This window comes from Telmatherina bonti (genome assembly GCF_933228915.1).
Source record: "Telmatherina bonti genome assembly, chromosome: 21".
NCBI classification, from domain to species: Eukaryota; Metazoa; Chordata; class Actinopteri; order Atheriniformes; family Telmatherinidae; genus Telmatherina; species Telmatherina bonti.
Genome location: NC_136630.1, coordinates 265,006 through 278,990, shown reverse-complemented (window position 1 = coordinate 278,990; position 13,985 = coordinate 265,006). Strand labels below are relative to the sequence as shown.

At 58.5% G+C, this 13,985-nt stretch overlaps 1 protein-coding gene across 1 annotated transcript in view; it reads right to left on the bottom strand.

Moving 5' to 3' along the window:
- The window catches only part of abca5 (ATP-binding cassette, sub-family A (ABC1), member 5), a 128,405-nt gene that overhangs the window by 70,064 nt on the left and 44,356 nt on the right, over positions 1-13,985 (bottom strand). The window contains exons 8-9 of the mRNA XM_079260688.1: positions 4,297-4,444; positions 4,021-4,198 (exon numbers count right to left, since the gene is read on the bottom strand). Of these exons, the coding sequence (XP_079116814.1) occupies positions 4,021-4,198; positions 4,297-4,444 (326 nt within the window). The remainder of the gene's footprint in view (positions 1-4,020; positions 4,199-4,296; positions 4,445-13,985) is intronic.

The following is a 13,985-nucleotide window of genomic DNA, read 5'->3' as shown; positions in this document are numbered from 1 at the left end:
TCCTCCCCTCCACCCCGTCCTCCTCTCCACCTCGTCCTCCCCTCCACCCCGTCCTCCCCTCCACCCCGTCCTCCTCTCCACCCCGTCCTCCCCGTCCTCCCCTCCACCCCGTCCTCCCCTCCACCCCGTCCTCCTCTCCACCCCGTCCTCCTCTCCACCCCGTCCTCCTCTCCACCTCGTCCTCCCCTCCACCCCGTCCTCCCCTCCACCTCGTCCTCCCCTCCACCCCGTCCTCCCCTCCACCCCGTCCTCCCCTCCACCTCGTCCTCCCCTCCACCCCGTCCTCCCCTCCACCCCGTCCTCCCCTCCACCTCGTCCTCCACCCCGTCCTCCCCTCCACCCCGTCCTCCCCTCCACCTCGTCCTCCACCTCGTCCTCCCCTCCACCTCGTCCTCCTCTCCACCCCGTCCTCCCCTCCACCCCGTCCTCCCCTCCACCCCGTCCTCCCCTCCACCACGTCCTCCCCTCCACCTCGTCCTCCACCTCGTCCTCCCCTCCACCTCGTCCTCCTCTCCACCCCGTCCTCCCCTCCACCCCGTCCTCCCCTCCACCCCGTCCTCCTCTCCACCTCGTCCTCCACCTCGTCCTCCCCTCCACCTCGTCCTCCTCTCCACCCCGTCCTCCCCTCCACCCCGTCCTCCCCTCCACCTCGTCCTCCCCTCCACCCCGTCCTCCTCTCCACCTCGTCCTCCACCTCGTCCTCCCCTCCACCTCGTCCTCCCCTCCACCCCGTCCTCCCCTCCACCCCGTCCTCCCCTCCACCTCGTCCTCCACCTCGTCCTCCTCTCCACCCCGTCCTCCCCTCCACCCCGTCCTCCCCTCCACCCCGTCCTCCTCTCCACCCCGTCCTCCTCTCCACCACGTCCTCCCCTCCACCTCGTCCTCCACCTCGTCCTCCTCTCCACCCCGTCCTCCCCTCCACCTCGTCCTCCCCTCCACCTCGTCCTCCTCTCCACCTCGTCCTCCCCTCCACCTCGTCCTCCCCTCCACCTCGTCCTCCTCTCCACCTCGTCCTCCCCTCCACCTCGTCCTCCCCTCCACCTCGTCCTCCTCTCCACCCCGTCCTCCCCTCCACCTCGTCCTCCCCTCCACCCCGTCCTCCCCTCCACCCCGTCCTCCTCTCCACCACGTCCTCCCCTCCACCTCGTCCTCCACCTCGTCCTCCTCTCCACCTCGTCCTCCTCTCCACCCCGTCCTCCCCTCCACCCCGTCCTCCCCTCCACCTCGTCCTCCCCTCCACCCCGTCCTCCCCTCCACCCCGTCCTCCTCTCCACCACGTCCTCCCCTCCACCTCGTCCTCCACCTCGTCCTCCTCTCCACCTCGTCCTCCTCTCCACCCCGTCCTCCCCTCCACCCCGTCCTCCCCTCCACCCCGTCCTCCTCTCCACCTCGTCCTCCCCTCCACCCCGTCCTCCCCTCCACCTCGTCCTCCACCTCGTCCTCCTCTCCACCTCGTCCTCCTCTCCACCCCGTCCTCCCCTCCACCCCGTCCTCCTCTCCACCCCGTCCTCCTCTCCACCACGTCCTCCCCTCCACCTCGTCCTCCCCTCCACCCCGTCCTCCCCTCCACCCCGTCCTCCTCTCCACCACGTCCTCCCCTCCACCTCGTCCTCCACCTCGTCCTCCTCTCCACCTCGTCCTCCTCTCCACCCCGTCCTCCCCTCCACCCCGTCCTCCCCTCCACCCCGTCCTCCTCTCCACCTCGTCCTCCCCTCCACCCCGTCCTCCCCTCCACCTCGTCCTCCACCTCGTCCTCCTCTCCACCCCGTCCTCCTCTCCACCTCGTCCTCCCCTCCACCTCGTCCTCCTCTCCACCCCGTCCTCCTCTCCGCCCCGTCCTCCTCTCCGCCCCGTCCTCCTCTCCGCCCCGTCCTCCCCTCCGCCCCGTCCTCCCCTCCGCCCCGTCCTCCCCTCCACCCCGTCCTCCCCGTCCTCCTCTCCGCCTCGTCCTCCTCTCCGCCCCGTCCTCCCCTCCACCTCGTCCTCCCCTCCGCCCCGTCCTCCCCTCCGCCCCGTCCTCCCCTCCACCCCGTCCTCCCCGTCCTCCTCTCCACCCCGTCCTCCTCTCCGCCCCGTCCTCCCCTCCGCCCCGTCCTCCCCTCCGCCCCGTCCTCCCCTCCGCCCCGTCCTCCCCTCCACCCCGTCCTCCCCGTCCTCCTCTCCGCCCCGTCCTCCTCTCCGCCCCGTCCTCCTCTCCGCCCCGTCCTCCCCTCCGCCCCGTCCTCCCCTCCGCCCCGTCCTCCCCTCCACCCCGTCCTCCCCGTCCTCCTCTCCACCCCGTCCTCCTCTCCACCACGTCCTCCCCTCCACCTCGTCCTCCCCTCCACCCCGTCCTCCCCTCCACCCCGTCCTCCTCTCCACCACGTCCTCCCCTCCACCTCGTCCTCCACCTCGTCCTCCTCTCCACCTCGTCCTCCTCTCCACCCCGTCCTCCCCTCCACCCCGTCCTCCCCTCCACCCCGTCCTCCTCTCCACCTCGTCCTCCCCTCCACCCCGTCCTCCCCTCCACCTCGTCCTCCACCTCGTCCTCCTCTCCACCCCGTCCTCCTCTCCACCTCGTCCTCCCCTCCACCTCGTCCTCCTCTCCACCCCGTCCTCCTCTCCGCCCCGTCCTCCTCTCCGCCCCGTCCTCCTCTCCGCCCCGTCCTCCCCTCCGCCCCGTCCTCCCCTCCGCCCCGTCCTCCCCTCCACCCCGTCCTCCCCGTCCTCCTCTCCGCCTCGTCCTCCCCTCCGCCCCGTCCTCCCCTCCGCCCCGTCCTCCTCTCCGCCCCGTCCTCCTCTCCGCCCCGTCCTCCCCTCCGCCCCGTCCTCCCCTCCGCCCCGTCCTCCCCTCCGCCCCGTCCTCCCCGTCCTCCTCTCCGCCTCGTCCTCCCCTCCGCCCCGTCCTCCCCTCCGCCCCGTCCTCCCCTCCGCCCCGTCCTCCCCGTCCTCCTCTCCGCCTCGTCCTCCTCTCCGCCCCGTCCTCCCCTCCGCCCCGTCCTCCCGTCCTCCCCTCCGCCCCGTCCTCCCCTCCGCCCCGTCCTCCCCTCCACCCCGTCCTCCCCGTCCTCCCCTCCGCCCCGTCCTCCCCTCCGCCCCGTCCTCCCCTCCACCCCGTCCTCCCCTCCACCTCGTCCTCCCCTCCGCCCCGTCCTCCCCTCCGCCCCGTCCTCCTCTCCACCCCGTCCTCCCCTCCACCCCGTCCTCCCCTCCACCCCGTCCTCCCCTCCACCCCGTCCTCCCCGTCCTCCTCTCCACCCCGTCCTCCCCTCCACCCCGTCCTCCTCTCCACCCCGTCCTCCCCGTCCTCCCCTCCACCCCGTCCTCCCCTCCACCCCGTCCTCCCCTCCACCCCGTCCTCCCCTCCACCTCGTCCTCCTCTCCACCCCGTCCTCCCCTCCACCCCGTCCTCCCCTCCACCTCACCTGGTTTCAACTAATCATCGCCTTGATATAACCTTATATTATGAAGGTGTTAATGCGGTACAGCAGGTGTTTTAACCTGGATCACGCCTCCTTCATGTAATATTTGGTGTTCGGATGGTTTTAGTTTGGTTTCCGTCAACGACGGGGTTTTCTGGGCAGAATTAACCCCACATGGATGATTTTATTTGTTTCCCTTCATTTCCCTAACCAGGCAGCTGTCTCCTTTCTGTGTTGGATAGATGGTTCACTAACCAGCTTGATGTCATGTATGTTGTATTTATTTAATTGCAGATACTGGGTATACCTCTGATATATGATCACCTTTTCATTGTTTTTATGTGCTTGTGATCCTGATCATCTACACAACCAATCATTCACACAGTCGCAACAATCAGGCGGCGGGGGCGTGGTCAACCTGGTGGATCTGACCAGCTGGATAAGGCTGAGAAACGGCACATCACTACAGTCAGATAAAGCGGAAGAGGAAGACTGTAAACACCGGTTGATACATGTCATGGTAAAAAACAAACATGTAAACTTAGTCAGGAATAAGAAATATGAAATAAAATAAAGAGAAATAAAACAAAATAAAGAACAACAAAGTGTGGATTTTTACCGAATTGCCTCTTTCCCTCTGAACTCGGGGGAAACGGGCTCGACAGACTCGTCCCCACTGAGAGCACCGTTCAGTTCGGTGTCGTACACAGAGCTGACTTCAACATAACGCTTCCTCCGTTTGGACCAATAGGACGGCTTCAGGAAGTAAACCAAGGATCTCCTTATTCCAAACTCGCCTACAAACCACACAGTTTCATTAAAGACCTCAAACCACTATGCAAGAATATAATATACTTCATCAAAAAGTATCAAAGGAAAGCAATTTTATATTTACCAGGCAACACCTGATCCAGGTAGATGGCCAGCAGCAGGTAGAGGATGCAGTCCAAAACCAGCATGACCAGAGGGACGTAGAGTGGATGAGGACCATTCGCCAATGAGGACAAGACAGCACCGTCTCCCTGAGCCTCCAGGTAAACAACCTGACACAGTCAAGCACCAATCTGCATTATTTAAATTTGCACAGAGAAATAATATTCCCCAAACCCAAAACTAGCAGGATCAGATGTACCCTCCCTCCCCTCCTGACCAATCCAAATCAGCTTCTAATGGATGAGGTTCCAGATGAAGTGAAACATCCACACAGCATAATACTCCCACCACCATGTTTCAGTAGGTCTGGGTTCTAAGTTTCGACCTTCCCGTTCTGCTGGGAACTCAGACTTCCAGGAACTTTTTGCTGTAAATAGGAAGCAGTCTCAGAATTCAGAGCTAGGAAATGTTTCAGAGGACTCCAAGCCTGCGGATTTATAGACGGCTGCTCCCGGCAACGCCTGATGACAAGCATTGTCTGTAAGAAAATTCTCTATATATTTGTGTCCGTTTAGTTTTCAGTGTAAACAAAAGTTTCAGCAATAACCACATTATTGCAGCATCTTGTTCATAAATAATTTGGTCAATAGGTTTGGTTTATTAAACACAAGGTAAATTGGCTGCTGTTGGCATGGTGACGTTTTTACAACACGTTTGAGATTTCCTTCCTTTACACAACATTTACAGATTGGCTCTGGAGGAGTCCGTGTGTCTCAGTTCGTTAGTGCACTGGAATGTAATGGGTAAGTGTTGCCCCAAATGGAACATGGACGTAGAGCACTAACCGGTGGTGACGAACTCACATTTGACCACAACTCTTCTGCAGCCAAAAGTAAAACAAAGCACTAAATTAGGAGAATGAATTTGCTTCTCATGAAACTCCATCACATTAAAGGTGACGAAGGATCCTCCTCCGACTGGCTGAACATGAGTTGGTACGTATATTTATTTATTTCTAACGTGTATGACCCCCTGCATATGTACCCAGAGTACGGACCTGTTGCCAGTCCCGCTTCATTGTTGGCTCATCGTTTCAGAGACAGTTCGTCCCACTAAATTCTTTTTAGGAAGTTGTAATAAATGAACAAATCCAGCAAACATACATTATGTATCATATCATCATATATTATGGCCTACACTAGAGTGATCTATCTCAGTTGTTAACTATATAAAGCAACACCAGACTGTCATGTGTCTCTGCATGTCTCCCTCATGCTTATTAGTATCATAAAGTTTAAATCAAAACAATAAAACAGCTTTTAAATATGCAAAGATATTTTCAGTATAAAAATGTCCTTTACATGAAACACATGTGTTTTAACTGGTGTTTACTCTGAAGCTGTGCACATCTGGCAGCAGGAAAGGGATTATAAATGATAATGTAGGGAATGTAATGCTGTAAAGAAGATGCTCAGACACAGAGATGCAGCAAAGTTGTTACAGAAACATTTTATTGAATCTCCTCCTGCTTGTAGCGGTCCATCTTCCTCATGACGCTCCTCAGGCAGCCTGTCTGAATCCACCTGCAAGCTCGCTTCACCTGCTGCCTGTCAGAAGCCAGGTGTGTGTGGAGAGGTCTTTCAGGATCCTAGAGACCAGGTGGAGGTCCGTCTTTCAGGATCCCAGAGACCAGGTGGAGGTCCGTCTTTCAGGATCCCAGAGACCAGGTGGAGGTCCGTCTTTCAGGATCCTAGAGACCAGGTGGAGGTCCGTCTTTCAGGACCCTAGAGACCAGGTGGAGGTCCGTCTTTCAGGATCCCAGAGACCAGGTGGAGGTCCGTCTTTCAGGATCCTAGAGACCAGGTGGAGGTCCGTCTTTCAGGATCCTAGAGACCAGGTGGAGGTCCGTCTTTCAGGATCCCAGAGACCAGGTGGAGGTCCGTCTTTCAGGATCCTAGAGACCAGGTGGAGGTCCGTCTTTCAGGATCCCAGAGACCAGGTGGAGGTCCGTCTTTCAGGATCCCAGAGACCAGGTGGAGGTCTTTCAGGATCCCAGAGACCAGGTGGAGGTCCGTCTTTCAGGATCCTAGAGACCAGGTGGAGGTCCGTCTTTCAGGATCCTAGAGACCAGGTGGAGGTCCGTCTTTCAGGATCCTAGAGACCAGGTGGAGGTCCGTCTTTCAGGATCCTAGAGACCAGGTGGAGGTCCGTCTTTCAGGACCCTAGAGACCAGGTGGAGGTCCGTCTTTCAGGATCCTAGAGACCAGGTGGAGGTCCGTCTTTCAGGATCCTAGAGACCAGGTGGAGGTCCGTCTTTCAGGATCCTAGAGACCAGGTGGAGGTCCGTCTTTCAGGATCCTAGAGACCAGGTGGAGGTCCGTCTTTCAGGATCCTAGAGACCAGGTGGAGGTCCGTCTTTCAGGATCCTAGAGACCAGGTGGAGGTCCGTCTTTCAGGACCCTAGAGACCAGGTGGAGGTCCGTCTTTCAGGATCCCAGAGACCAGGTGGAGGTCCGTCTTTCAGGATCCCAGAGACCAGGTGGAGGTCCGTCTTTCAGGATCCTAGAGACCAGGTGGAGGTCCGTCTTTCAGGATCCTAGAGACCAGGTGGAGGTCCGTCTTTCAGGATCCTAGAGACCAGGTGGAGGTCCGTCTTTCAGGATCCTAGAGACCAGGTGGAGGTCCGTCTTTCAGGATCCTAGAGACCAGGTGGAGGTCCGTCTTTCAGGACCCTAGAGACCAGGTGGAGGTCCGTCTTTCAGGATCCTAGAGACCAGGTGGAGGTCCGTCTTTCAGGATCCCAGAGACCAGGTGGAGGTCCGTCTTTCAGGATCCCAGAGACCAGGTGGAGGTCCGTCTTTCAGGATCCTAGAGACCAGGTGGAGGTCCGTCTTTCAGGACCCTAGAGACCAGGTGGAGGTCCGTCTTTCAGGATCCTAGAGACCAGGTGGAGGTCCGTCTTTCAGGACCCTAGAGACCAGGTGGAGGTCCGTCTTTCAGGACCCTAGAGACCAGGTGGAGGTCCGTCTTTCAGGATCCCAGAGACCAGGTGGAGGTCCGTCTTTCAGGATCCTAGAGACCAGGTGGAGGTCCGTCTTTCAGGATCCTAGAGACCAGGTGGAGGTCCGTCTTTCAGGATCCTAGAGACCAGGTGGAGGTCCGTCTTTCAGGATCCTAGAGACCAGGTGGAGGTCCGTCTTTCAGGATCCCAGAGACCAGGTGGAGGTCCGTCTTTCAGGATCCCAGAGACCAGGTGGAGGTCCGTCTTTCAGGATCCTAGAGACCAGGTGGAGGTCCGTCTTTCAGGATCCTAGAGACCAGGTGGAGGTCCGTCTTTCAGGACCCTAGAGACCAGGTGGAGGTCCGTCTTTCAGGATCCTAGAGACCAGGTGGAGGTCCGTCTTCCAGGATCCCAGAGACCAGGTGGAGGTCGGTCTTTCAGGATCCTAGAGACCAGGTGGAGGTCCGTCTTTCAGGATCCCAGAGACCAGGTGGAGGTCCGTCTTTCAGGATCCTAGAGACCAGGTGGAGGTCCGTCTTTCAGGATCCTAGAGACCAGGTGGAGGTCCGTCTTTCAGGACCCTAGAGACCAGGTGGAGGTCCGTCTTTCAGGATGCTAGAGACCAGGTGGAGGTCCGTCTTTCAGGATCCCAGAGACCAGGTGGAGGTCCGTCTTTCAGGATCCTAGAGACCAGGTGGAGGTCCGTCTTTCAGGATCCTAGAGACCAGGTGGAGGTCCGTCTTTCAGGATCCTAGAGACCAGGTGGAGGTCCGTCTTTCAGGATCCCAGAGACCAGGTGGAGGTCCGTCTTTCAGGATCCTAGAGACCAGGTGGAGGTCCGTCTTTCAGGACCCTAGAGACCAGGTGGAGGTCCGTCTTTCAGGACCCTAGAGACCAGGTGGAGGTCCGTCTTTCAGGATCCTAGAGACCAGGTGGAGGTCCGTCTTTCAGGATGCTAGAGACCAGGTGGAGGTCCGTCTTTCAGGATCCTAGAGACCAGGTGGAGGTCCGTCTTTCAGGATCCTAGAGACCAGGTGGAGGTCCGTCTTTCAGGATGCTAGAGACCAGGTGGAGGTCCGTCTTTCAGGATCCCAGAGACCAGGTGGAGGTCCGTCTTTCAGGATCCCAGAGACCAGGTGGAGGTCCGTCTTTCAGGATCCCAGAGACCAGGTGGAGGTCCGTCTTTCAGGACCCTAGAGACCAGGTGGAGGTCCGTCTTTCAGGATCCCAGAGACCAGGTGGAGGTCCGTCTTTCAGGATCCTAGAGACCAGGTGGAGGTCCGTCTTTCAGGACCCTAGAGACCAGGTGGAGGTCCGTCTTTCAGGACCCTAGAGACCAGGTGGAGGTCCGTCTTTCAGGATCCTAGAGACCAGGTGGAGGTCCGTCTTTCAGGACCCTAGAGACCAGGTGGAGGTCCGTCTTTCAGGATCCCAGAGACCAGGTGGAGGTCCGTCTTTCAGGATCCCAGAGACCAGGTGGAGGTCCGTCTTTCAGGACCCTAGAGACCAGGTGGAGGTCCGTCTTTCAGGATCCCAGAGACCAGGTGGAGGTCCGTCTTTCAGGATCCTAGAGACCAGGTGGAGGTCCGTCTTTCAGGATCCTAGAGACCAGGTGGAGGTCCGTCTTCCAGGATCCTAGAGACCAGGTGGAGGTCCGTCTTTCAGGATCCCAGAGACCAGGTGGAGGTCCGTCTTTCAGGATCCTAGAGACCAGGTGGAGGTCTTTCAGGATCCCAGAGACCAGGTGGAGGTCCGTCTTTCAGGACCCTAGAGACCAGGTGGAGGTCCGTCTTTCAGGATCCTAGAGACCAGGTGGAGGTCTTTCAGGATCCCAGAGACCAGGTGGAGGTCCGTCTTTCAGGATCCTAGAGACCAGGTGGAGGTCCGTCTTTCAGGACCCTAGAGACCAGGTAGAGGTCCGTCTTTCAGGATCCCAGAGACCAGGTGGAGGTCCGTCTTTCAGGATCCCAGAGACCAGGTGGAGGTCCGTCTTTCAGGATCCTAGAGACCAGGTGGAGGTCCGTCTTTCAGGACCCTAGAGACCAGGTGGAGGTCCGTCTTTCAGGATCCTAGAGACCAGGTGGAGGTCCGCCTTTCAGGATCCCAGAGACCAGGTGGAGGTCTTTCAGGATCCCAGAGACCAGGTGGAGGTCCGTCTTTCAGGACCCTAGAGACCAGGTGGAGGTCCGTCTTTCAGGATCCTAGAGACCAGGTGGAGGTCCGTCTTTCAGGATCCCAGAGACCAGGTGGAGGTCCGTCTTTCAGGACCCTAGAGACCAGGTGGAGGTCCGTCTTTCAGGATCCTAGAGACCAGGTGGAGGTCCGTCTTTCAGGATCCTAGAGACCAGGTGGAGGTCCGTCTTTCAGGATCCCAGAGACCAGGTGGAGGTCCGTCTTTCAGGACCCTAGAGACCAGGTGGAGGTCCGTCTTTCAGGATCCTAGAGACCAGGTGGAGGTCTTTCAGGATCCCAGAGACCAGGTGGAGGTCCGTCTTTCAGGATCCTAGAGACCAGGTGGAGGTCCGTCTTTCAGGACCCTAGAGACCAGGTAGAGGTCCGTCTTTCAGGATCCCAGAGACCAGGTGGAGGTCCGTCTTTCAGGATCCCAGAGACCAGGTGGAGGTCCGTCTTTCAGGATCCTAGAGACCAGGTGGAGGTCCGTCTTTCAGGACCCTAGAGACCAGGTGGAGGTCCGTCTTTCAGGATCCTAGAGACCAGGTGGAGGTCCGCCTTTCAGGATCCCAGAGACCAGGTGGAGGTCTTTCAGGATCCCAGAGACCAGGTGGAGGTCCGTCTTTCAGGACCCTAGAGACCAGGTGGAGGTCCGTCTTTCAGGATCCCAGAGACCAGGTGGAGGTCCGTCTTTCAGGATCCTAGAGACCAGGTGGAGGTCCGTCTTTCAGGATCCCAGAGACCAGGTGGAGGTCCGTCTTTCAGGATCCTAGAGACCAGGTGGAGGTCCGTCTTTCAGGATCCTAGAGACCAGGTGGAGGTCCGTCTTTCAGGACCCTAGAGACCAGGTGGAGGTCCGTCTTTCAGGATGCTAGAGACCAGGTGGAGGTCCGTCTTTCAGGATCCCAGAGACCAGGTGGAGGTCCGTCTTTCAGGATCCTAGAGACCAGGTGGAGGTCCGTCTTTCAGGATCCTAGAGACCAGGTGGAGGTCCGTCTTTCAGGATGCTAGAGACCAGGTGGAGGTCCGTCTTTCAGGATCCCAGAGACCAGGTGGAGGTCCGTCTTTCAGGATCCTAGAGACCAGGTGGAGGTCCGTCTTTCAGGACCCTAGAGACCAGGTGGAGGTCCGTCTTTCAGGACCCTAGAGACCAGGTGGAGGTCCGTCTTTCAGGATCCTAGAGACCAGGTGGAGGTCCGTCTTTCAGGACCCTAGAGACCAGGTGGAGGTCCGTCTTTCAGGATCCCAGAGACCAGGTGGAGGTCCGTCTTTCAGGATCCTAGAGACCAGGTGGAGGTCCGTCTTTCAGGATCCCAGAGACCAGGTGGAGGTCCGTCTTTCAGGATCCTAGAGACCAGGTGGAGGTCCGTCTTTCAGGATCCTAGAGACCAGGTGGAGGTCCGTCTTTCAGGATCCCAGAGACCAGGTGGAGGTCCGTCTTTCAGGACCCTAGAGACCAGGTGGAGGTCCGTCTTTCAGGATCCCAGAGACCAGGTGGAGGTCCGTCTTTCAGGACCCTAGAGACCAGGTGGAGGTCCGTCTTTCAGGATCCTAGAGACCAGGTGGAGGTCCGTCTTTCAGGATCCTAGAGACCAGGTGGAGGTCCGTCTTTCAGGACCCTAGAGACCAGGTGGAGGTCCGTCTTTCAGGATCCTAGAGACCAGGTGGAGGTCCGTCTTTCAGGACCCTAGAGACCAGGTGGAGGTCCGTCTTTCAGGATCCCAGAGACCAGGTGGAGGTCCGTCTTTCAGGATCCTAGAGACCAGGTGGAGGTCCGTCTTTCAGGATCCTAGAGACCAGGTGGAGGTCCGTCTTTCAGGACCCTAGAGACCAGGTGGAGGTCCGTCTTTCAGGATCCTAGAGACCAGGTGGAGGTCTTTCAGGATCCCAGAGACCAGGTGGAGGTCCGTCTTTCAGGATCCTAGAGACCAGGTGGAGGTCCGTCTTTCAGGACCCTAGAGACCAGGTAGAGGTCCGTCTTTCAGGATCCCAGAGACCAGGTGGAGGTCCGTCTTTCAGGATCCCAGAGACCAGGTGGAGGTCCGTCTTTCAGGATCCTAGAGACCAGGTGGAGGTCCGTCTTTCAGGACCCTAGAGACCAGGTGGAGGTCCGTCTTTCAGGATCCTAGAGACCAGGTGGAGGTCCGCCTTTCAGGATCCCAGAGACCAGGTGGAGGTCTTTCAGGATCCCAGAGACCAGGTGGAGGTCCGTCTTTCAGGACCCTAGAGACCAGGTGGAGGTCCGTCTTTCAGGATCCCAGAGACCAGGTGGAGGTCCGTCTTTCAGGACCCTAGAGACCAGGTGGAGGTCCGTCTTTCAGGATCCCAGAGACCAGGTGGAGGTCCGTCTTTCAGGACCCTAGAGACCAGGTGGAGGTCCGTCTTTCAGGATCCTAGAGACCAGGTGGAGGTCCGTCTTTCAGGATCCCAGAGACCAGGTGGAGGTCCGTCTTTCAGGACCCTAGAGACCAGGTGGAGGTCCGTCTTTCAGGATCCTAGAGACCAGGTGGAGGTCCGTCTTTCAGGATCCTAGAGACCAGGTGGAGGTCCGTCTTTCAGGATCCCAGAGACCAGGTGGAGGTCCGTCTTTCAGGACCCTAGAGACCAGGTGGAGGTCCGTCTTTCAGGATCCTAGAGACCAGGTGGAGGTCTTTCAGGATCCCAGAGACCAGGTGGAGGTCCGTCTTTCAGGATCCTAGAGACCAGGTGGAGGTCCGTCTTTCAGGACCCTAGAGACCAGGTAGAGGTCCGTCTTTCAGGATCCCAGAGACCAGGTGGAGGTCCGTCTTTCAGGATCCCAGAGACCAGGTGGAGGTCCGTCTTTCAGGATCCTAGAGACCAGGTGGAGGTCCGTCTTTCAGGACCCTAGAGACCAGGTGGAGGTCCGTCTTTCAGGATCCTAGAGACCAGGTGGAGGTCCGCCTTTCAGGATCCCAGAGACCAGGTGGAGGTCTTTCAGGATCCCAGAGACCAGGTGGAGGTCCGTCTTTCAGGACCCTAGAGACCAGGTGGAGGTCCGTCTTTCAGGATCCCAGAGACCAGGTGGAGGTCCGTCTTTCTGGATCCTAGAGACCAGGTGGAGGTCCGTCTTCCAGGATCCTAGAGACCAGGTGGAGGTCCGTCTTTCAGGATCCTAGAGACCAGGTGGAGGGCCGTCTTCCAGGATCCTAGAGACCAGGTGGAGGTCCGTCTTCCAGGATCCTAGAGACCAGGTGGAGGTCCGTCTTTCAGGATCCTAGAGACCAGGTGGAGGTCCGTCTTTCAGGATCCTAGAGACCAGGTGGAGGTCCGTCTTTCAGGATCCCAGAGACCAGGTGGAGGTCCGTCTTTCAGGATCCTAGAGACCAGGTGGAGGTCCGTCTTTCAGGATCCTAGAGACCAGGTGGAGGTCCGTCTTTCAGGACCCTAGAGACCAGGTGGAGGTCCGTCTTTCAGGATCCTAGAGACCAGGTGGAGGTCCGTCTTTCAGGATCCTAGAGACCAGGTGGAGGTCCGTCTTTCAGGATCCTAGAGACCAGGTGGAGGTCCGTCTTTCAGGATCCTAGAGACCAGGTGGAGGTCCGTCTTTCAGGATCCTAGAGACCAGGTGGAGGTCCGTCTTTCAGGATCCTAAAGACCAGGTGGAGGTCCGTCTTTCAGGATCCCAGAGACCAGGCGGAGGTCCGTCTTTCAGGATCCTAGAGACCAGGTGGAGGTCCGTCTTTCAGGATCCAAGAGACCAGGTGGAGGTCCGTCTTTCAGGACCCCAGAGACCAGGTGGAGGTCCGTCTTTCAGGACCCTAGAGACCAGGTGGAGGTCCGTCTTTCAGGTTCCCAGAGACCAGGTGGAGGTCCGTCTTTCAGGACCCTAGAGACCAGGTAGAGGTCCGTCTTTCAGGATCCCAGAGACCAGGTGGAGGTCCGTCTTTCAGGACCCTAGAGACCAGGTAGAGGTCCGTCTATCAGGATCCCAGAGACCAGGTGGAGGTCCGTCTTTCAGGATCCCAGAGACCAGGTGGAGGTCCGTCTTTCAGGATCCCAGAGACCAGGTGGAGGTCCGTCTTTCAGGACCCTAGAGACCAGGTGGAGGTCCGTCTTTCAGGATCCTAGAGACCAGGTGGAGGTCCGTCTTTCAGGATCCTAGAGACCAGGTGGAGGTCCGTCTTTCAGGATCCTAGAGACCAGGTGGAGGTCCGTCTTTCAGGATCCTAGAGACCAGGTGGAGGTCCGTCTTTCAGGATCCTAGAGACCAGGTGGAGGTCCGTCTTTCAGGATCCTAGAGACCAGGTGGAGGTCCGTCTTTCAGGATCCCAGAGACCAGGTGGAGGTCCGTCTTTCAGGATCCTAGAGACCAGGTGGAGGTCCGTCTTTCAGGACCCTAGAGACCAGGTGGAGGTCCGTCTTTCAGGATCCCAGAGACCAGGTGGAGGTCCGTCTTTCAAGATCCTAGAGACCAGGTGGAGGTCCGTCTTTCAGGATCCCAGAGACCAGGTGGAGGTCCGTCTTTCAGGACCCTAGAGACCAGGTGGAGGTCCGTCTTCCAGGATCCTAGAGACCAG